The sequence below is a fragment of the Mirounga angustirostris genome, unplaced genomic scaffold (genome assembly GCF_029215605.1).
Source record: "Mirounga angustirostris isolate CCGP_5_RB_7025 unplaced genomic scaffold, mMirAng1.0.hap1 SCAF_5, whole genome shotgun sequence".
Classification (NCBI taxonomy): Eukaryota; Metazoa; Chordata; class Mammalia; order Carnivora; family Phocidae; genus Mirounga; species Mirounga angustirostris.
Window position 1 is genome coordinate 76,017,195 of NW_026991713.1, and position 23,666 is coordinate 76,040,860.

General features: G+C 37.5%; 1 protein-coding gene across 2 annotated transcripts in view; it reads left to right on the top strand.

Annotated features, from left to right (window-relative positions):
- The window catches only part of IPO8 (importin 8), a 67,774-nt gene that overhangs the window by 36,016 nt on the left and 8,092 nt on the right, over positions 1-23,666 (top strand). Inside the window, exons 15-24 of one of the 2 annotated variants that reach the window (XM_054507130.2) lie at positions 781-941; positions 1,767-1,892; positions 5,575-5,641; positions 8,993-9,118; positions 9,782-9,879; positions 13,871-13,966; positions 16,836-17,056; positions 18,260-18,465; positions 20,745-20,945; positions 21,490-21,659. In XM_054507130.2, the coding sequence (XP_054363105.1) occupies positions 781-941; positions 1,767-1,892; positions 5,575-5,641; positions 8,993-9,118; positions 9,782-9,879; positions 13,871-13,966; positions 16,836-17,056; positions 18,260-18,465; positions 20,745-20,945; positions 21,490-21,659 (1,472 nt within the window). The remainder of the gene's footprint in view (positions 1-780; positions 942-1,766; positions 1,893-5,574; positions 5,642-8,992; positions 9,119-9,781; positions 9,880-13,870; positions 13,967-16,835; positions 17,057-18,259; positions 18,466-20,744; positions 20,946-21,489; positions 21,660-23,666) is intronic. The other variant, XM_045873677.3, reaches the window with a different exon arrangement.

A 23,666-nucleotide genomic window follows, 5' to 3' on the forward strand; every position in this document is an offset into this window, starting at 1 on the left:
AAATAAGTTGGTAATCGTTGGGCACTGGGGTATACTGGGAATCCAGTGACCTGGTGTCTAGTTTTGATTGTGCTACTAGGTTGCTGTGTCAACTTGGGCAAGGCACAGCATATGTCAAGGGTTGGATAGCCATATATTTAAATTCACGGGCTTGGACTAGATGGCCTCAGGAGTCCTTTCAGTTCTAGGATTCTATGATTCTACTAGTTGTGAAAGTAGCAAGTGGTATTTCTAGTGAGTGATAACACAGATAAATCATTTGTTTGTTTAGAAGATTATTGTTTAAAGTTCAGGTTAACCCTTGAAGGTAAATTCAGTTTTATGAAGAACATGAACCTAGTTTACCTCTATTCAACAGTGTTTCAGTGGATATTGTACAGGGATATGTGGTGGGGAACGGGCACGTGCCCATCACTATTGGGCATGGTTTTTATGTACATGATTTTTTTTTTACACTTGTATCTTGATGACATAATCATGTCCTATAAGTCATGCTGATGATAGAGCATTTGTATAATTAGAATTTCTCAGTGAAAGCTTTTGGCATTTTGGGTAGGACAGTTCTTTCCCATGTGTAGGATTGATACCCCAATTACTTAAAAGGAAATGGATATATTGGTGAAGATTATTTTGGTACAGCTTTGTGTCTTATTTACCCTAGAGCAAGTATCTGCCAAGAATCTGTTACTCTGTGCCACTTTACCTTGTGACCAAGTTGATTCCTTTCACCACTTGTGAATGCCTAAGTTTTTACTGATTTTGTTTGTTTTATTGCATTAGCTAAGGAATATATGAAGCCGCACGTGAGGCCTATCATGCAGGAGCTGTTGCACATTGTTAGAGAGACGGAAAATGACGATGTTACTAATGTTATCCAGAAGATGATATGCGAATATAGTCAAGAAGTAGCCTCAATTGCTGTTGATATGACCCAACATTTGGTAAGAATGGGCAAAGTCTTATGTTAGTTTGAAAGTAAATTCAGCCTTGAATAATAAAAATAAAAAGCCTTGACTTATCTGAATAAATTAAATTCCAAAATTTGGAGTTTAGTTTATAAGCCTTTGAAATGTTAATATAAAAATGTTTGCTCTAGTAATTCTGACAGTTGTTAATTTCTGTGGTCAGTTGTACTTAAATCTAATAACATTGGGATCATTTCATCTGTAATGTTTTGAGATTTCATAATGATGTGCTTTGATGTGAGCCTTCTAAATTTTCACTTTCTGAGCTTTGAATCTGGAAACTTTCAGTTTTGGGCAATTTCTTGAATTACTTATTTGATTAATTTATCCCTACCATTTCTTCCCCCTGTTCTATAGTTCTGATATGGAATATTGGGTCAGGACCAAGTCTTTAATTTTTCTGCCTTTTTTCTCCTGTCTTCCATGTCTGTCTTTTTTGTTTCATATTCTGGGTGATTTCTTGACTTTGTCTTCTACCTTTCACCAAGTTTTTCATTTGACTATTGGTAGATTTCACTTTTTCCCAGACTTTGGATTTATTTGTTTAATGATAACCGGAAGTTTTAGCCATCTAATTGTTATAACTAATGTATATTCCACTCTAGTGATTAGATAAGGAAAAAATGGCCATATTTTAAACATACAGTTTCTGTCATTGATTTACTCGGCAAAGTATGTAACTTAAGTTTGAGCAAGGCTGACATCTAGATGAGTGCCCCTGCCTTTTTATTAACTTATATCAACAGCGAGGGGTAAGTATAATAGTACTGATTGTTGAATATGTGTATGTTATGTTCATAGGCTGAGATATTTGGCAAAGTTCTTCAAAGTGATGAATATGAAGAAATTGAAGACAAAACAGTAATGGCTATGGGAATTTTACATACTATTGATACTATCTTGACAGTTGTAGAAGATCATAAAGAGGTGGGATTTCTTTATGTTTTATTATGTCACTGTAATAACATTAACTGAAATTTACATGATCAATGGGCATGACTTTAAAATTGCTATTTTGTTATGTTGCTAGATTTTAAAAATTACCTTCAAATATTAAAGGAACATACTAAAATAGTTGAAGGGGGGAATATTACATATTGTTGTAAGATACATAGTATATTCCTTTGTACTAAACTGAATTTAGTTTATCACATCTGCTATGTTCTAGACTAGATTGTTGGGGAATATCAAGTTGAATAAGACATGAGCTCTGCCTTGTGGAACCCACAGTCTGGTCTTCTTGGTAGAGAGAGAGAGCCATTCAATCACAGTGGCAGATATTAAATAATGGAACAAAATTCGAATGTAAGAAACATCATGAGAATGGAAGGAAAGAAGAGCTTAAAACATCATCTTTCCTAAACTGAATTCCAGAAGAATATTGGGATAAGAATTTGTGTAGACAGTTATTAAGTGCTTTCCCCTCTATTAGCTGATAGAATTATACTAATGTTACTATGCGATCACTAGAGCAAGTAAATGGTAGTGTCCCTGTGCAGAAGTGGAAAACAAGTTCAGGTGGTATTGAGAGACTTGCTCACAGCCACAGAGTTTTGGGTTTGCAGTCAGATTATTCTGATAATATATCCATTCATCTCCACCTGAAGCATTCTTCTCTCCTCCCCAAGCATTACATAGCCTCTCCTTAAAAATCAGATTTGAGTTCGTTATTTCTGTGAGCTCAAGCTGACTTGCTCGGCAATGGTGGCAGCTCCTGTTTTGAACAGTGTGACTTAGGAAGCAGGTGCCGGTTCTTTAAATAGCATTGTTAAACCCTGTGGCTGTTGATTTATCCTGTGTTTATCACATACCAATGGAAGAGCACCAGATTATTTTTTTTTTAATTTTAAAATATTTTATTTATTTATTTGACAGAGAGAAAGCGAGAGAGGGAACACAAGCAGGGGGATGGGAGAGGGAGAAGCAGGCTTCCTGCGGAGCAGGGAGCCTGATGTGGGGCTTGATCCCAGGGTCTTGGGGTCATGACCTGAGCTGAAGGCAGATGCTTAATGACTGAGCCACCCAGGCACCCCTGATTACAGTTTGATATTCTTTTCCTGGGCAGGACTCCTTCACCTAAAAGGCTGAATGTGAATTTTTACTTCCATATTCGTTATTTTGTTTTATTTTTGTATCCTTGTTAAAACTGTATGGGCCATTCAGAATAGTGAGATGTTCCAAATTAAATTACAGTAAGTATACTTAAGGATAATTCTTTCGCCTAATATGCAGAACTTGTATTTCAAATTTGGAGAGACCTTAGAAATCCCCTAGTCCAGTTTTCCAGAATATGTGTGTGTGGAGGATGGGCAGGAGTAAAATGAGCAGCAGGATCAGTTTGAAAATAAAATAGTATTTTACCTTTTCCTTTATAATTTTTTTACTCTTGATGTTAAATTTATTTTGCATTACAAGTAAAAGAGCATGTGAACTTACTGTGATTGTCAAAGGAGGCACGGTTTAAAATTGAGAAGCACTAATCAAATCCAGCTTCCTAACCTACAGATGAAAAAAAACTCAAAAACTGAAAGCCTTCAGTAAGTGGCTTTTCCAAGGTCATAGATAATTAGAGGCAAAACAAGGGCTGGAATCTTGGTCTCCTGACTGCCTGTCCTGTGATCTTGAACTTTGACTTATTAAAAGCAAACTTTGAGAAGAATCTTTCCTTAAAAGGAAAAATCACATGTGTATGAATACGTGTACAAACAATGTATGCAGAACAAAACTAGAAATCTAAACCAGATGCTTATGCATATGTAGTTTTTCTTTAATGGTTTTAAATATATTGACAGATTTTTAAACTGGGAGATTTTTGGATCCTTTGAACTTTAAAACGGAACTTTATTTTTTTTCTATTTTTTTTTTTTTTAACAGTCGTTGTTAACATTTATTGTATATTCTTCCAAATAATGTTGATGCACATATGTCTCTTTCCAGGGCTGGTTTTCAGGGATATGCAGTGATAAATAAGCATATCAGTTATTTACAACTGGCAGCTGTTCTTGGTGTCTCTGCCTACTGGTGGCAAAATATGTTGATTATTTAAGACAGTACTTTAAAGCTGAATATTCAGAGAATATGCCCCAAACTTGAAATAGGAGACTCAGATGAAAAATGTAACCCATGATGGAGTTTAATTTTTGCTTACTTAAAAAATATTTAGTATAACGTATGTTGAAAAATCCAAAAGATGTGAAAAGATAGTGAAAATTCACCTTCTCCCTCAGCTCCCCAGATCTAATTCTCTCTGGAGGTAGGTCCTCTACAAGGTTTTCCTTCCAGAGATTTTTTTCTATTGTAATAGCTAAGCAAAAAAACCGAGTGTGTGTATTTTTCTTTTATGAAAATGATAGCATACAGTTTTTATCTGCCATTTTTGAATTGCTGTTGGTGATCCTTCCATATTAGTCACTTAAGTTAAATATTTTTAGTAGTTGCATAATATTCCTTTATATAATATGTCAAGTTTATTCAACCGGTCCCTCATTAATGAATATAATTTAACTGTCCCTTGTTAAATGGAATCTTGGTTGAAACTGATCGCAAACATTGCTATAGTGAGTGGCCTTTTACATGTCATCTGCACAGGTAATAATATGTCTGGAGAGCAAAGTCCTTGAAATGGAATTGCTGGGTCAAAGGATGTATTTATGAGTAAGCTTGAGAGATATTGCTAACTTGGCCAAGTTACACTTTCCAAATCAATGGACAGCAGTGTCTCACTTCCCAGCCACGTACTTTTTGATCATTACCAGTCTGATAGGTGTAAAGTGGTAATCTGGGGCTTAGAATTTGTACTCTTACCATGTATTTGAGTGAACATCTTGTTAAAAGCTTAAGGTCTGTTTATATTTCTTTTTCATAACCTTTGCCTTTTTTTCTGTTGATTTGATTTCATGGGAGGGAATTTGATCTTTGTGGTACCATTTGAAAATAATTCCCTCCATTTTTCATTTATCTCTGACTTCCCCCTACCCCATGCAGATATTAATTTTTGAAATCAAGTGCCTTGATATATTTATTTCTGATTTCTGTGCTTTGAGCCATTTTCCATCTTCAGGATTATACACAACTTCTTCTCATTTCTTCTAGTATTCTTATGGCCCAAGTTTTCACATTGAAATCTTTCATTCATTAGGAACTTATTTTGGTATAAAATATGAGCTAAGGAACTAACTTAATTTGTAATTTTATTACAGATTTAACTCCCACTTTTATCATTAGTTTACTTTTCAGAATTTCTTCATTTTATATATATATATATATTTTAAAAATATTTTATTTTTTTATTTATTTGACAGAGAGAGAGAGTGAGCGAGAGCAGGAACACAAGCAGGGAGAGTGGGAGAGGGAGAAGCAGACTCCCCACCGAGCAGGGAGCCCGATGTGGTACTTGATCCCAGGACTCTGGGATCGTGACCCCAGCCAAAGGCAGACACTTAACGACTGAGCCACCCAGGCGCCCTCTTGGTTATATTTTTCACTTGAAATTTAGAACTGTCAACTTCTCCTCTCAAAAAAGTCCTGTTGGTATTTTTATTGGGCTAATATTTATAGAGTAAGGGTTATCATGATGAATTTTAAACTAAATGTTTAAATTTGTCTTTAGGTTACTCAGCAGTTAGAGAATATCTGTCTACGGATCATTGATCTTGTTTTACAGAAACATGTAATTGGTAAGTTCAAAGGTAGAGTAAAAAGGTAAACTGATTTGGTTTACTTAAAGTGCATTTTTAGCCCTTCAAATTCAACAATATGGACAACTTGAGGAAGAGAAGCTTGCATTTTCTTCTGTTTTTGGATATACTTTCTAGTATTGTATATTTATATTTTCATTTAGAGAAAAATTTAATACATCCAATGAAGAATTTTTAGTCTTGGAATTTTTAAAGGACAGAGAACTTTAAATTTTATATTTTTAGAAAGGAAGAACTGGGATGAGGTTCAGGTGAGTTACTTTAATCTGGAATTGAAAAATGTGAAATGACAGACCTGTGTCCTGTCAGAAGTATGAAATAATTGTTGTTCTATTATAGTGCCTGACTTCTGAGTAGAATGAGTAACTAATAGAGTCAGGGTGTTGCAAACTGATGGCAATTTGTAGAGGAGACTGTTTTCGCATAGTATCCAAGCATTTTAAAGGCGGCAGCCCCAAGTCATGTGGGCAAGAGGGAGATGCAGCCTTTATAGTGTGCAGACAGAAAGGTGGAAGAAAAGCATGTGACTGCTTAAGAGCGGTTGTCTCCGAACTTTTTATCATTCATACCATTAGTAAAAAATTGAGCATGTACTTCTAATATAGGTGAATAATATTTGAATGCATATTACAGGCAATATACATGCTACTAAATTACATTTACATCCGTAAAAATAGAAATGTAAAAGGATGGGATTAAATGTCTATATATATAAAGTGTTGTAATACATTATTTTCCATTCTCAGTGGATTATCTTGTACACTGCCTAGGTACATCCTCCTTCCCTTTGAAATCATTGCTATAAAGCAGTAGTTCTCAAACTTTGGTGTGCATAAGAATCACCGGGAGCCACTTAAAATGACATTTCTGGACCGTAACCCTAGAGATTCTGATAAGCAAAAAAAGAATATATTCACTGATGCCCTTATTCACGGAAGAGATTGTAACTGAAGATTCTCCATTTAAATTTAACTGAAGATTCTCCATTTAAATTTAAGTAATCAATCTTGAGGAGTGAAACCATGAAGTAAGGCGAAGAGAAATAGTTTATACCAACCTTCTAATCTACCTCCCCCAGCTGTTTGATTTGAGCAATTGCAACATCAGGATGTTAAGGAAATGGCCCAATTTTTGGCTGCAGTGGGTAGAGGAGAAAGCCATGGCTCCAGTTGCCTGTCTGATACCCCATCCCTAGCCCTACGGTGATGGATGATCTTTCTTATGTTTTTAGCTGTAATGTTAATGGCCCATTTTGAGCCAATATTTGGCTATATAGGATCTTAGATAAGAAAAAAAAAAAAAATATATATATATATATGGGCTGACTCTCTTACTCCAGGACCTCCACCCCAGCAGCCTGACTTCATTTGTGTCCATGGTCTAGTCTCTTTCCATTGTCCCACTTTATTTTTTCCCTGGCCTGTTTTCATTGCTCATTTACTCCTAAAATTTCATTTATTATTAGAAGCCAGGGCTAGCTATTAACTGCTTCAACCGCTTTATCTTACGCAGGAAGTCAAAGTAAAGTACAACCATTCTATCCTAACAGTCAGTCTTCTTGGTTGAGAATGCTTGAAATAACTTCTGCTGCATTCAGGCGGAAATGGAATTTAGCGGAAGGATGTTTGGTAGCTCACTGAATCTGTGGGGAGGCTGGAGTTGGCTGGAGCCCCACTTCTAGTTGCCCTAGAAGTGGTTTGCCGAGGAGGCCAGTGCTGCCTTTATCAACACGGGGTCCTGCGCTACTGCCCACCACAGTCCAGACTCTAGTACAGCTACAAAAAATAATCTGCAACAGCTTCACGCCTTCTAGTTTCTCTGTCAAGTTTCAAAGGCCTGATCTTCAGCATCGGAGTGGCTGGGTCGTGCATACGTGCTGAAGCTCTCAAGGGTATGCAAGGAAATCTTGGGCCCCTTTTCTGTCTTTAGGCTTCATGTTAGGAAGAGGCATTTGCTCTCCTTTCCTCATATCCAAGGTGTGGGGTGATGATAAACAGAACTTTCAGATATTTCATATTCAGATAATGCTGCTTTTCAAGTGATTGTCTCATGTAACAAATTATTTCCCAATATCTGTGATTTCCATCTTATTTTGCTCTTGGTAAGGCAAATATCTATTAGTTTTTGAATATAGTGTTTTAAATAATGTTACAGAAAAAAACTCCAAGCATGTCCAGGGTGAATATGAGTTCCTTTTATTTTTCAAAGATTTTTAAAATTTTTTGAGCGAGAGCATGCACGAGTGGAGGTGGGGGGACAGAGGGAGAGGGAGAGAGAGAATCTTAAGCAGGCACCACGCTCAGTGCAGAGCCCGATGTGGGGCTTAAACTTAACGACCCTGACATAATGACCTGAGCTGAAATCAAGAGTCAGACGCCTAACCCACTGAGCCACCCAGGCGTACCTAGTTCCTTTTAAATAAGAGAAAAAAAAGAAACCTTTGAAGTTAACAGACTTTTGCTTAGTGACATGGTAGGAATTCTTTGAAAATTTTGTATTGAGAATTGTGTTTTCTCATTGTGTGTTTAGACATGATTTCCTTTTGACAGAGGGTAGTAATAAAAAATATATATGCAAATACAAGAGCATTCCCTTTGGACTCTTTATAGTAGGTATAATTGGCTTGTGGTAAATAGAAATTTTACAAGGTTTGTAAATTGACAAAATATAGTCCAGAATATAGTTTGTAAACATATGTGAGGCAGGAAGATATTTTAGCCTAGCTTAATTAAGCTTCCCAAAGAATTTTAATTATTTGTAGGTTAAAAATCCTGTACATGAGAGATATACCACAATCTATTCCTTCTTGTATGGTTTTTTTTTTTTTTTTAAGATTTTATTTATTTGACATAGAGAGACACAGCAAGAGAGGGAACACAAGCAGGGGGAGTGGGAGAGAGAGAAGCAGGATCCCTGCCGAGCAGGGAGCCCGATGTGGGGCTTGATCCCAGGATACTGGGATCATGACCTGAGCCGAAGGCAGACGCTTAACGACTGAGCCACCCAGTCGCCCCTCTTGTATCCATTTCTAACATAGCTTTAGAAGTATGAACTATATTTTATTTGTTACACAGTATCAAAAATACTGGGTAAGTTCAGTAAGAACGAATCTTTGCGCTGTCTTATTGGGTAGGGGGCAGGTCCTGGTAAGAAATGTAAGGTGGCAAATGTAGTAGCTGAAGATGGGAATGCCGAGAAAGGGGTGCTCAAAGTATATTGGGTGTAAGAGGAGTGTATGCGAGTGGGTAGCCTAAATCTTCCTCGCTGTGGTCTTTGTGTTTAATTTTTCCTGTTTTCTGGGATTCTAACTAGAGATTTTCTTCCTTCTAGAATTCTATGAAGAAATTCTTTCCCTGGCATATAGTTTAACCTGCCATGGTATTTCCCCTCAAATGTGGCAGCTGCTAGGTATATTATATGAGGTTTTTCAGCAGGATTGTTTTGAATACTTTACAGGTATGGCTTTGACATCTAACATTTTTGCTTTTCTGTGTCTAGACATTATTTCCTTTGACACTTGACATAAAGACACATGCGATTCCAGTACTAATCAGAAGATAATTGTTCTTGCCCCGTGGAGGAAAGGGTGGTGCCATCGCAGCAGTGTTCTGCAGCTCTGGGAATATAGGCAGTAGAAGGGAGACTGTTTCCTGGTGGATCTTAAATTAGTTTGCAGTCAGAACATATACCCATACATTAATTCAATTACTATTTTCTGAATACTGCCTATATTCCAAGCACTGTTCTAAGCACAGCAGTACAGCAGTGAGCCAAATAGCTCTTGCTGTTTTGATGCTTCCATTCTAGTTGGGGGGAGGGCAGGGAAGGTGGGGAAGCCAGAAAATACGCAGTTTGTCAAATGGTGATGACTCCTATGGAGAAAAAGACAAAAATTTGGAACAATCACTCTAATAAATGATGAGCATTTTAATCTTTCTGATCCACATCTTCCTCGTCTATAAATAGAGCAGCTCTGTCACTTCTGTTACTACATTTTGTGGTTGTGGGGGAAGATAGTAATGTGTGGGTGCTACAGAAATATGGTTCTGGTGGGAATAATTTATTTCTACTCTTGTTACTCAAGTCTCACTGGGCTTTTGAATTTTTCTTTTTTTCCAGATATGATGCCTCTTTTGCATAATTATGTGACAATAGATACAGATACTTTATTATCTAATCCAAAGCATTTAGAAATACTTTTTACCATGTGTAGAAAGGTAAGTGTGCCCTAATCAGTTGTTAGAGTGGTTCTTACTAATGTTTGAGTGTTTTACTTCAGGACGCTCTTTCAATTTGTTTCTTATACTTTAGTTTTGTGTTGCCTTCAACATATATTTGCTATTTTTTATTTTCTAATAGGCCCTGGAATCGTAATTTGAAAATTTTATATTGTGTGTTGTGCTTAAGAATGTTTGCCACTTGGGCACCTGGGTGGCTCAGTTGGTTAAGCGACTGCTTTAGGCTCAGGTCATGATCCTGGAGTCCTGGGATCGAGTCCTGCATCGGGCTCCCTGCTCCTTGGGAGCCTGCTTCTCCCTCTGATCCTCCTCCCTCTCACGCTCTCTGTCTCTCATTCTCTCTCTCTCAAATAAATAAATAAAATCTTTAAAAAAAAAAAAAAAAGAATGTTTGCCACTTTTATTTATTTAATTTTAAAATTTTATTTATTTTTATTTTTATTTCTTTAAAGATTTTATTTATTTATTTGAGAGAGAGAGACACAGGGAGAGAGGGAACACAAGCAGGGGGAGTGGGAGAGGGAGAAGCAGGCTTTCCATGGAGCAGGGAGCCCGATGCGGGGCTCGATCCCCAGGACTCTGGGATCATGACCTGAGCCTAAGGCAGGCGCTTAATGACTGAGTCACTGAGCCACCCAGGCGCCCCTTATTTATTTTTTTAAAGATTTATTTATTTTATTTTAGAGAGAGGGAGAGAGAGAGAGAGAGAGTGTGTGTGTGTGTGTGAGTACGAGTACGAGTTGGGGGAAGGACAGAGGGAGAGAGAGGATCCCAAGCGGACTCCGTGCCAAGCACACAGCCTGATGCGGGGCTCGATCCCATGACCCTGAGATCATGACCTGAGCTGAAACCAAGAGTCAGATGCTCATCCATCTGAGCCACCCAGGCCCTCCTGATGTTTGCCGCTCTTGTAGCTGTGTACTTTATAATGTTTAAGATAAATAATTTTGTGTTTTTTTCTTTCAAAAATGCAGACTTACTACTTGATTAAAGTGTTATTAAAAATCCCAATAAAAGGGCACCTGGGTGGCTCAGTTGGTTGAGCGACTGCCTTCGGCTCAGGTCATGATCCTGGAGTCCCTGGATCGAGTCCCGCATCGGGCTCCCTGCTCGGCAGGGAGTCTGCTTCTCCCTCTAACCCTACCCCCTCTCATGTGCTCTCTCTCATTCTCTCTCTCTCTCAAATAAATAAATAAAATCTTTAAAAAAAAAAATCCCAACAATAGAAAAGCACAGTGCTAAGAAAATAACCGCACAGTTTGTCAATCACTGATTTTCTTTTAATTGATGCCGTTACAAAAACGGCATCATTTAGCTCAGTACAGGATGATTTATTAGCCATATATTGGCTACTGTTACATTTACATACAAACAGGATCGTCTATTATGTTGTCTTTGTCACAGATTAGATTTCACCCTCCGTTGGTTATATCTTGCAATCATTATGAGTACAAATAATGTTTTCCTTCTCCTTTAGGTAAATATATATACATAAATATAAAAAAAACTGCATTGCATAGAGCTGCCCGATACTTAAGTTTGGCCTTGGGAGTAAAATATCTAGTGTACAACCTATCTTCCTCACTAGAGGAGATGTGTACCAAGATGTTAAGAGCTCTGAACTGATAATCAGCACATCTGATTGAGGTCTCAGTTCAGTCATAAAGAGCCTGGGAGATTTTGGGAGGTCACTAAGTTTCATCACATATAAACTGAAGGAGTAGAATCATGATTTTTGACCTGTTTAGCCCGTAATAACCTATCTTATTAAATCATAATCATTTGGCAGTCTTCAGTATCCTCTCCTCAGTTGTGGAGACCGTTGCTAGTGAGGCAAAAGGGAAGAGAAAGCAGCAAGTAGAAAACATAGCAGTCCTACACCTACAGCTGCTCTGTATTATAGCAGCTGGGGTAAAAGTGATATTCACAGTGATGTCTTAGACTTAACAGGTGGTTAAAATATATGTCATATTCGTGGTTTTTAATAATAGCTAATACTTACTGAACTCTTACTGCATGTGAGGCATTTCCTAAGTACTTTATACATATTAATTTATTTTATCTTTACAACATTATGAGGGAAGGATCACCTTTTGGTCAAAGACGAGACCGAGGCACAATTTTTTGCATCATGCCTGAGTCAAATTGTCCTAAGTCACAGAGCTAGTCTATGTAGGAGCCATATTTGAGGCCAGGTAGCCTGGCTCCAGAGCCCATTTTTAAAATTACCGAAATATTTTTTTTCTTCTCCTTCTGGAGGTGGGGACAAAAACCAACCAACCAACCAACAAAAAACCCAAGTAAATGCAATTTGGGGCAAAGGGAGTGACTTTTTTTTTTCTTTGTGTTCTATAGCCCCGCCATGTAAGTATATTATTATCGCCCTTTTACAGATGGGGACAGTAAGACACAGAGGTTAATTAGCTTTTTTTTTTTTTTAAAGATTTTTATTTATTTATTTGAGAGAGAGAGAGCATGAGAGGGGGGAGGGTCAGAGGGAGGAGCAGACTCCCTGCCGAGCAGGGAGCCGGACGTGGGACTTGATCCCGGGACTCCAGGATCATGACCTGAGCCGAAGGCAGTTGCTTAACCAACTGAGCCACCCAGGCCCCCCTTAATTAGCTTTTTTAAAAGCACAGATAATAAGTGGCAGAGCTAGAATTTGAACCAAGGGAATCTGGTTTCAGAGCCCATTCACATTTAGAATCTAAATGTAGATATATTGCCCTAAGAAGCAGAATTTTAAATTTTATAGAGTTGATTTTTGGCTTTGCCAGCTTCCTGTTTGCGATTCAGTTCACTGATCCATCTGTTTTCCAATTTCCAAAATTGTATAGCTGTCTACTTTTTTCCTTTCCTCTGTCTTTGTGGATTCATGCCTCTAAAACCTCTTTATTATTTTAATCTTTTGGGAAGTAATAAAAATAAATGAGAATGTTCAATCTGTCTTATCTGGAATTTCTTTTTAATTCAGTTTTCTTAAATTGTATTTGTCTAGGAAATTATCCAATTCATCTGAGCTTTCAAATATATAAGGAATATAATGTTCTCCATAGTATTTGCTTATTTTAATTTCTCCTTTACCTGTATTTATGCCTTTTTCATTTCTAATATTTTTATAATTTTGCTCTGTGCTTTTTAAGAATAATTTTGACAAAAGTTGTCCACTTTGTTGTCTTTACTCAATGAGTCTGTCTTTTGTTTCTCCCTGTTACCTCTTTCTGTCTGTATTTTTAATTTCTGTCTCCTCTTCAGGTTAAGTCTGTTCTTTTTCTTATAGCTCATGTTTGAACTCTTATTAATTTTTCCATATTTTCTTATTTCCAATATAAGCATGGCTCTACTCTATGAATCTCTTTTCTGGGAACCTTATTGTAAGGCAATTATATTCCAATTTTTATGTTTGAGCCTGTGCATTGTAGAATTATTTATAATAGTAGATATACAAAATTGACAATAGAGGAATGGTCTGGTAAACTGATAAATTTATGTACGGTAATACTTATAGTCCTAAATGGTTATAACATCCATGGAAGATGTTTGTAGTTATAGATTCCATATGGAGAAATTAAAAGGTGTGTGATAGTAAATTATGGTTATTATTATGAAAAAATGAACTCAAAAGAAACAGAAAACTACAGGGTTTGTTTCATTGTTTAAATGGAAGGTTTTTTAAAATTTCTTTTGATTTCATTTTATTGTTTTGTTGCCTTTAAAGGGAAGCTTCACTTATCTGGACAATTAACTCATATAGCTTACTTTAGTGTGATTGTGATGATTGTGATGCAGGGTTGGATCCCAGGACCCGGGATCATGACCTGAGCCGAAGGCAGACACTTAACTGACTGAGCCACCCAGGTGCCCCAAAGCTATGATTCTAATGCCCGAATTTTTATGGGATATTTGCTTCATGTAGACTCAAATTCTATGCAATGCCATTCATTGCTGAGCTGAATTGTAATTATTGTAGGTACTATGTGGAGATGCAGGAGAAGATGCAGAATGTCATGCAGCCAAACTTCTTGAAGTCATCATTCTTCAGTGCAAAGGAAAGGGAATTGATCAGGTAATACATGTATGGAAAGTTTGTACTTGATGTTTATATTGAAAATTTACATACCTGAATGACATTTTGTTTATATTATGATGGAAAATTAAAAAGATAGCCTGTAGTTCGTGCTTGCTGGAACAAATTCTATTTAAATGACAAAAGAAAAATACCCATGCAGTTTGAAAATTGCACCTTGCTTTCTAGTTGAGAAAGAAATAAACAGGAAACTATGTAATAATTTAAGAGGCTATCAAGCAAATCCTGAAGGAGATAAATATGTAAATTCTACTTACTAGGTTTTCCAGAGATTTGCATTTTCCCTTTATTTTTTGTGGATTCTGTTGAAATATTCTCAGATATCTTTTTTTAACCAGAATTGAAGATACTATGCAAAAAAGAAAAGGTTTCTTTTACTGATTTAAAAAGCACTATAAATTTTCAACAAAGATTAATTTGACGTTTGCTGTAATCATGGTATAATAGTTACTGAGAAGTGTTGAAGTGTTCAAGTAAAATTGTGGAGTTGTCTTTTTTCTTTCAGTTCTGTAACTTTTTGCTCCATGTATTTTTTTTTTTAACAGCTTTATTGAGCTATAATTCACATACCATATAGTTCACTCCTTTACAGTGTACATACTTCAGTGGATTTTAGTATATTCACAGAATCATGCAAATATTACGACAGTTTTAGAGCATTGCCTCACTACCCCCCAAAGAACTCTATACCCAGTAGTAATCATTCCTCATTTCCCCTCAACACTCACCCCCCAGCCTAGGCTACCATTATTCTACTTTCTTATTTTAGAGATTTGCCTATTCTAGACATTTCACATAAATGAAATCATGTGGTCCTTTGTGAATGACTTTTCTCACTTAGCATAATGTTTTAAAGGTTCATCCATGTGGGAGCATGTATACTAGTACTTCATTTCTTTTTATTGCTACATATTCCATTGGGTGGATATATCACATTTATTTTAGCTATTCATCAGTTGATGGATGTTTGGATTATTTCCACTTTTTAATTATTATTACTATTATTTTTAATTAAGTGCCTAGCGTGGGGCTTGAACTCACGACTCTGGAATCAAGAGTTACATGCTCGACCAACTAAACAGCCAGGCTCCCCTGATTATTTCCTCTTTTTGGCTATTATGAATAATGTTATGAACATTTGTATGCAGATTTTTGTGTGGACATGTTTTCATTTCTCTTGGTATATATCTACGAGTGGTAATTCTATTTTTAACTATTTGAGGACCTGCCAAACTATTTCTCCAGAGCAGCCACATCATTTCCCATTCCTACTAGCACTGAATGAGAGTTCCAATTTGTATGCTCATCAACTCTTGCTTTGTCTTTTTGTTATAGCCATGCTTATAGGTGTGAAGTAGTATCTTGTTGTTTTGATTAGCATTTGCTTGATGGTAAATGATGTTGGGCATCTTTTCATATGGCCATTTGCTTATCTTTTTTGAGAAATGTCTATTCAGATTCTTTGCCCATTTTAATTGGGTTATTTGTTTATTATTGAGTTATAGAGGTTATTTATAGATTCTAAATTCAAGTCCATTATCAGATACACAGTTTGCAAAAATTTTCTCCCAATTTTTGGATTGTCTTATCACTTTCTTAATGGTGTCCTTTGAAGCAGTTTTTAATTTTGATGATGCCCAATTTATCTATTTTTTTTCTTTTGCTGCTTGTGGTTGGTGTTATATTTAAGAGTCTGTTGCTAAATCTGAGTCCACGAAGATTTCCTTCCTTTTTCTTCTAAGAATTTTATAGTTTTAGCTGTAACATTTAGGTCTTTAATTCATTTTGAGTTAGTTTTTCTGTGTGGCATGAGGAAGGGGTTTAAATTCATTATTCTGCATGTGGATAGAAAGTTGTCTCAGTACCATTTATTGAAAAAGCGATTCTTTCCCTATTGAATTGTCTTGCCACCGTTGTCAAATGATGTGACTATAAATGTGAGGATTTATTTCTGGATTCTCATTCCGGTTAATTTTTTAATCCTTAATCCAGGACTATACTGTCTTTATTATTGTAACTTTGTAGTAAGTTTTGAAATTAGGAAGTTTGAGTCTTTCAGTTTTGTTCTTTTGCAAGACTCTTTTGGCTGTTCTGGGTCCCTTGAGTTTCCATATGAAATTTAGGATCAGCTTGTCAGTTTCAGCAAAGGAGTCAGCTGGCATTATGCTGAATCTGTAGATCATCCTGGGAAGTGTTACCAGGGCTCAATCCCATGTCCGTGAGACCACCACCTGAGCAGAATCAAGAGTCGGACGCCCAACAAACTGAGCCACCCAGGTGCCCCATTCAATTTGATTTAACAAAGAAAAATTCCAACCTAGTCATTTTACCTTAAATGTGGAAGTGGCTGAGTCTACATTTGGATTATTGCCATCATTTGAGTGTGGACTCTTGTGGGACAATCTTCAACTAACTGTAATCTGCTCTCAGAAAGGAAGGAGACTTCCTCACACTGCTTCTCTCGGACCTCTTTTTGGCCATTTAATTTTTGGGTTTTATGAGAATATGAATTTATTGAATAACTCAAAACAATTTAAGCAAAGGTTTAATTATCATTAAGACTGTCTTATTTTTTTTTTTTAAAGATTTTATTTATTTATTTGAGAGAGAGAGTGAGAGAGAGAAAGAGCACAAGAGGGGGGAGCAGGAGAGGGAGAAGCAGACTCCCTGCTGAGCAGGGAGCCCGATGTGGGACTCGATCCTGGGACTCCAGGATCATGACCTGAGCCGAAGGCAGTCGCTTAACCAACTGAGCCACCCAGGCGCCCCAAGACTGTCTTACTTATTGATGACACTCTACCTGGTTTCTATGTATATGGTTGACTCTTTTTTTCATTTTTTCCTCTAGTGCATTCCACTCTTTGTTCAACTTGTTTTGGAGAGATTAACCCGAGGAGTCAAAACTAGTGAGCTCCGTACCATGTGTCTTCAGGTTGCAATTGCTGCCTTGTACTACAACCCTGATTTGCTGCTACATACTTTAGAACAAATTCAGTTGCCTCACAACCCTGGACCTATAACTGTACAGTTTATAAATCAGTGGATGAATGATACAGATTGTTTTCTTGGGTATGTGTCTTTTGGATTTTACACTACATTTCTGTTTCTGGAAAGTTGACTTTTAAAAGTGTATAATAGCATATAGAAAGATGATTTTCATTTTTAAGAATATTTAGGGTATTAACATAATATTTACTTTTTGGAAAGAATGCAGTCTCTGAAAATTAGTTATAGCCTATCCCTACTTGTTTTTGACTTATGTGCTAGCAGTATATCTTGAGGCTACAAGAATTAAGTGTCCATCTGGTTCCATGACTATTAAGTGTCTGTAGGCAAAAACATTCTCAATGGGGTCAGGTTTCTAAGGAAAATGCCAGTTTGGTAAAGATGTCTTGTCCCAGGATATTGAACCCTACAGATCTCACGGGAGCTTATTCTCAAATATGAGGTCAGAAAGAAGGAGTGTTCATTGTAGCCCAGGTGCTGGCCCAGTGGGAGAGTGTGTCTTTATGTGAAGTACTCTCCTAGATGTTTTTGAACTTAGGAAAAGTGAGATGCCAAGTAGTAGGTACATGCCCTCCTCCAGTGACTGAACACCTCTTCGTGACTGTTATGCTAGAATTTCAGCTCTGACAATGGCTTACTGGGAGTGTTATACCAAATACAGTAGTCTTGCCATTCTTAATATTTTTAAACCACTTAGAAGAAACAGAAAAATGTATATAATGTATACTGTCAAACTTTTTTCCTTCAGAATCAGATTTTTCTTATCCTATGTTAAAGCAGAGAACATTTAATGGATTTAGTTAGAGCCATCAAGTTCACCTTATATGCTGAGTTTCTGAATAGCTTTTGGCACCTGCGGTTTTCGTACAGTATATGTGTTAAGAAACCTTGTAGACCAATCTAATGCAGAAGACAGAGTCTAAATTTTTCCTTTTTCCCGTTGGTTAGGAATTTCATGCTGTCAAGTACAGGTATTCTTGCTTTAATAGAACTTGTATGCCAAGGCCCAGATATAGCATTCATATCAATCATAAATTGATATTATATCAAGATTCACCATATTAATTACAGACTTCTGTAGCGCTTTGATGATAATTGGTTTTTACAAAACTTGATTTATGTAGGATTTCTTATGGTACAAAAGGGGGGATACCTCTGTAATTCTATTGAATGAACCCTAAAATATTACCTTGGCCATTTTTTCTTGTAGTTTCTTCCACTATCCTCATTTCTCACGAGCACATTTTTTTTCTTTGTAATTTGTAGGCATCATGACCGGAAGATGTGTATAATAGGACTGAGTATCCTTTTGGAACTGCAAAATCGACCTCCTGCAGTAGATGCCGTAGTGGGACAGATTGTACCCTCAATTCTTTTCCTTTTCCTTGGCTTGAAGCAGGTCTGTGCTACCAGGCAACTGGTAAACCGTGAAGATCGCTCAAAAGTGGAGAAGGCTGATATGGAAGAAAACGGTAAAGTCTTCTAATTGCAATGAGTGCTAGAATTGATTTTGATTTGAGCGTGTTTTTTTTTTTTTTTAATTTTAGTCTATTTGGAGTCATTAAACAGAGTTACATTTGGCTTGTTGCACATTTAACAAATACTTTGGGGTGGGTTTACATCTTTTAGATTTGTTCACTTTCTGACATGTAAGTAATTATTGAACTTAATGAATGTTGTTACACCCTGGGAAATACAGATGCATTTGTAACAGAATCAGATGGTTTTGATCATAAGTTAGCAACCAGTTATTTCATTTTCTTGTTTGTGCCAACAGTGTCAGTGAAATCAGCAACATGAATTAAATGAACCATTAGTTAAGAGCATAAGTGTCAGCCTAGCAGATTAATAGAGAGTGCTGGATATGTTTTTTTTTTTAATGGTTCTTAAACTATATTTGGGAGATGCTTACGGTTTATGTATTAATAAATTTAGAATATACAAATGAAGGTTATTTGCTTAACTGAGAGAATAAGATTGTTAGAGTCAAGGATATTAGATCTTTATTTTATTTAATGATACTGCAAAAAACTACTTACTTGGGCCAGGAAGTAATATTATCCAACACCAAATGGAGTTTTTCCTCTTCTGGTTAAAAACAGACATTTCTTTAAATGATAAAAATCAGAACTTATCATGGAAAACATAAATCTTTATTTTTGATGCTAAATTCTATAATTTTGGCGACTGTAGATTTAAAATATTTTACATTTAATTGGCATCATCCTGGTTTGTTCATGTACAAGGAATGGTACCATTCCCTAACCCCTAAAACTGAGCACATCTTCTGATCTAATTTTTCTTTCTCTCAAAATAAAATTTAAAAGAGAGAGAGCATGTGCATGTGTGCTGGGGGGGAGGGGCAGAGGCAAAATCGTAAGCAGGCTCCTTGCCCAGCGTGGAGCCTGATGTGGGGCTCAATCTCTCAACCCTGAGATCATGACCTGAACTGAAATCAAGAGTCAGACACTTAACCAACTGAGCCACCCAGGCTCAAAAAAAATTTGTTTTTCTGAATACCACGTAGAACTTTTGCAGTAATACTTCTTCATTAGAAGGGTTTTGTTTTTTGCTAAGTGTAGGCCAACAATTACAGAATTCCTTTTTTCAGAATGTTATAATCTAATTTTTTGTTTTGTAAACTGTTGGTTTATAACTAATATGACTTGAGAAAAAATTTTCTAGTACTTTCCCAGATTTTCCTGTTGAATTTCCACTGAAGTATAGAATGATTAATTAGGAAAGGTATTTCTTGCTCTCTTTGTAATTATACCTTTGCCATATATATATACATACATACATACATACATAATGATCAAAACTAGGGTTTCTTGCCTTACCCCTAAACTGCTTCACAGTTTAATTCAGGTGCTTCAGTGTGGTATGTTTTATAGAACTGTTTTTGGAGTAATATTGCCTAGATTGGGTTTACTCTAGGTCTTTCCCTCTTAGGTTGATTTTGTTCTGCATTTACTGTCTTCTGGTTATTTACAGTACTGGGCTAACTGCTTAAAACAGATTGGCACTGAAAATAAAACAATCCATGATGATATATAATTCAGCTTTCAACTTTTCACCCTACATGTAGCTAATTTTTCTTTATTTCTGTATTTTTCTGTTAGCAGAAATGATCTCATTTGAGCACTTCTAAGCAGTTCATAATCAATTTAGGTAACTGTTAAGAGACCATAACATTCTTGGGGCGCCTGGGTGGCTCAGTCGTTAAGTGTCTGCCTTCGGCTCAGGTCATGATCCCAGGGTCCCGGGATCGAGCCCCACATTGGGCTCCCTGCTCAGTGGGAAGCCTGCTTCTCCCTCTCCCACTCCCCCTGCTTATGTTCCCCCTCTCACTGTGTCTCTCTTTGTCAAATAAATAAAATCTTAAAAAAAATAAAAAGAGACCAGATTCTCAATGGGAGGTCATTGTTATTTAAAACACATGCACTGACCATACACTTGTCTTTTTTTTTTGGACAGAAAAGTCAATTTGGGACTCTGATTAAATAGCATTTTTGTATTAAAGAGTATGAGGCAGCCATAGCAAAACAGTAGTAATGGCCAGCAGACTTTAGATTTAGGGATACTTGGAAATTGTTTTTAGTGAGGAGGATAAAGTCATTTTCAATTAAGCAAACTACAATAAAGGTTTATTTTTAGAATTTCATGTAAAAATAGGTGGCAATTTTTCCATTTCCAGAATGTTTTGTCCTTTTGTGTTTTCATTCGTCTTAAATAATTAATGGATTCACAGAGGAGATTTCAAGTGATGAAGAGGAGACAAACGTAATCGCTCAAGCAATGCAGTCAAATAACGGAAGAGGTGAAGAGGAGGAGGATGATGATGACTGGGATGAAGAAGTATTGGAAGAAACTGCCCTTGAGGGATTCAGCACTCCACTTGACCTTGACAACAGTGTGGATGAATATCAATTTTTTACACAAGCTCTGCTAAGTATGTCTTTACTCCCTAACTCTTCAGATATTTTCTCTAAAGTCTATCTTAATTTCCTTCAGTTAGAAGGTGGTTTAGATGTTAAATTTGGTTTTAGTTGAGTTTGTGGTAAGCTGTCCACCTGGAAAAACCTGGGAGGTTTGGGGGCTGGTTTTGCCTAAAGCACCAATTTGAGTTCTTGGTGTGGGAGCGGTATTGAAGCTGCAGGTACTCTGAGAATCTGGAGGAAAATGGCAGCACCTGAGTAGAGGTGTGTGCCAAGATCTGGAATTTAGGGAGCATAGTTAGTAAACCCTCAGGAGGAAGAGAATGGCGAAGGAGACAGAGACCTGGGTAAAGCAGAGATTGGCAATGTGTTAACCATCCTCTGATAGTCCCACGTGGTTGGATACAGAGTGCGTATTTTTGTTTTGTAAACTGTGGGTTTACAAAAATAATCCTTTGCTGGAGTAAGTTTTACCACCTTGTGTTTGTTATGGTGGTGTACTCTTTGTCTCTTACTGTTTGCAGTCATCTCATCGTACTTCTATTATCATGTCACTAGACTCTCTTTCTTCTTCTACACCCGCCTCCCCCGCCCCACCCCCCATGCAACAGCTGTGCAGAATCGGGATGCTGCCTGGTACCAGCTCCTCATGGCACCGCTCAGTGAGGACCAGAGGAGGGCGCTGCAGGAGGTGTACACCCTGGCAGAGCACCGGAGGACCGTGGCAGGTCAGCTCACCACATCTCCACACTGGAGTGCACATGTCCACGTGCCAACAGTCAGCCTTATTCATGTGTTTTGTGGCACCTGAAGGCTGTTTTAAAAATTGTTACAGGCCACCCTTTCATGATAATAACGAATTATTATTGTATGATTTTTAAAAATTTTCTTTTTAATCACTTGTGATATCTTAGCTCTGCAAAATCCCGTGCATTAATATGTGTCTTTTAGTGGTGGTGTTATTCATGAGCACTTACCCTATATTTTAGAGCCCAAGTTAAGACATAAAGGTGAGGATGCATCTTGCTGAGGGAGAGTTAGTCAGTTGGATCACCCATCTAAACATCTTAATCCCAGATAGACTGAAGGTACTTCATGAGTTCTTGCAAGGAGCTTGTCTTCCTGGAAATGAAACACTCTTCATTTCTTTTTGCTGGGCTTTACATGTTGGTGATTTTCAGTTTTTTTGACCTGAAGAAATTATTTTATCCTAGAAAACCAATGGAAAAGATTTTGTACTTACAAAAATATTTTAGTGGAAAACATCATGGAACAGGCCCCTGGGACTTAGAGCCTAAGTTCTTCCGTATGGACTTCAGTTTTCAGTCCTGCATAGTCTGTGTCAGTCCCTGATAGGAGAATTCTGGGCTCACTTCCAGCAGTAGACTATGGAACTATTAAAACACAACTTTGAGACTGTTTTCATTTTGCTTATTTTTACCTCCCCCATCTCAACTTCCAGTAAAGTCTTTTTAGCAGTTTTTCTGTGATAGCAAACATAACTACTTACTTACATAGTCCTGTTAAAGGTTAATGCTCAGGGACTTCGGGGGGAGATGACAGAGCAGGAGGACCCTACACTCACCTCATCTCATAGATACAACTAGGTAACACTCACATCAGGGTAAATAACCCAGAGAATGACTCAAAGACTGGCAGAACAGACTCCACAACAAAATGTAAAGAAGAGTCCACATCAAAGAGGATAGGAAGGGCGGAGATGCAGTGGGGAGCAAAACGGACCATGGGTCTGTCCACTGGTGGGAGGGACCTGCAAGCATGGAGAGGGGAGAGAAACAGACTATCATACTGTGAGCCTGCATGCAAATGTGGCTTTGAAAAACAGAGGGGCTAAATTTCATGAATTCTTACAACCAGTGTGACTTACAGCCTAGAACTTTAAAAAAGCAGGTTCAGTTCCGGGAGAGCCTTGAGGGCTATAGAAAACTGACCGCACAACAAACAGCCTACAGAGATAGAGCATAGTGGCAGCACTTTGAAAAAGGCCTGGGGCTCACTGGAGGGAGATTTATTTACTAATCTCAAAGTATGTCCCAGAGGGATAGAGATTACTGGAAGACTCCACCAGGAACAAAGTTGTTGGTGGGTGCCGTTCCCCTTCCTCACCCCCCTCTCCCCCGCCCTCCAGCATAAACACTCAGATACCTGCAGGGGCTAGCCTAGAGCTAGCATTCACTACCTAGCTTGCATACATTATGCACCCAGCCTTTTCAGCGGGGCCTGCCTCAGGCCTGGTGCTGTGGGTCCCCTTCCCCAGAAGACTAGTGCAAACCTTGTCAACACTGTGTCTCTCCACTGTGCACGTTGTGGGGTCTCAGTCCCAGCAGGAGTGGCCAGTCTTAGTAAAATTGTGCACCCTGCCTGTGTGTGCCTTGTGGATTGGCCTGGTCTCAGAGACGGAGACACATCTCCTCTGGGAGAGGACCAGCGCCACCTTGTTAAAACTGCATGCTCCACCCATTACTTTCAAGACAAGATATGTAGCTGAATTTCCTAACAGAAACACAGAAAGTTAGACAAAATGAAGAGACAGAGGAATGTGTCCCAAATAAAAGAGCAGGACAAAACAATAGCAAGACACCTAAGCAAAACAGAGATAAGTAATATGCCTGATAGAGAATTTAAAGTAACCACCATAAAGATACTTACTGGACTTGAGAAAACAGTGGAAGATTTCAGTGAGATCTTTAACAAAGAGAAAACATTGAAAAAGA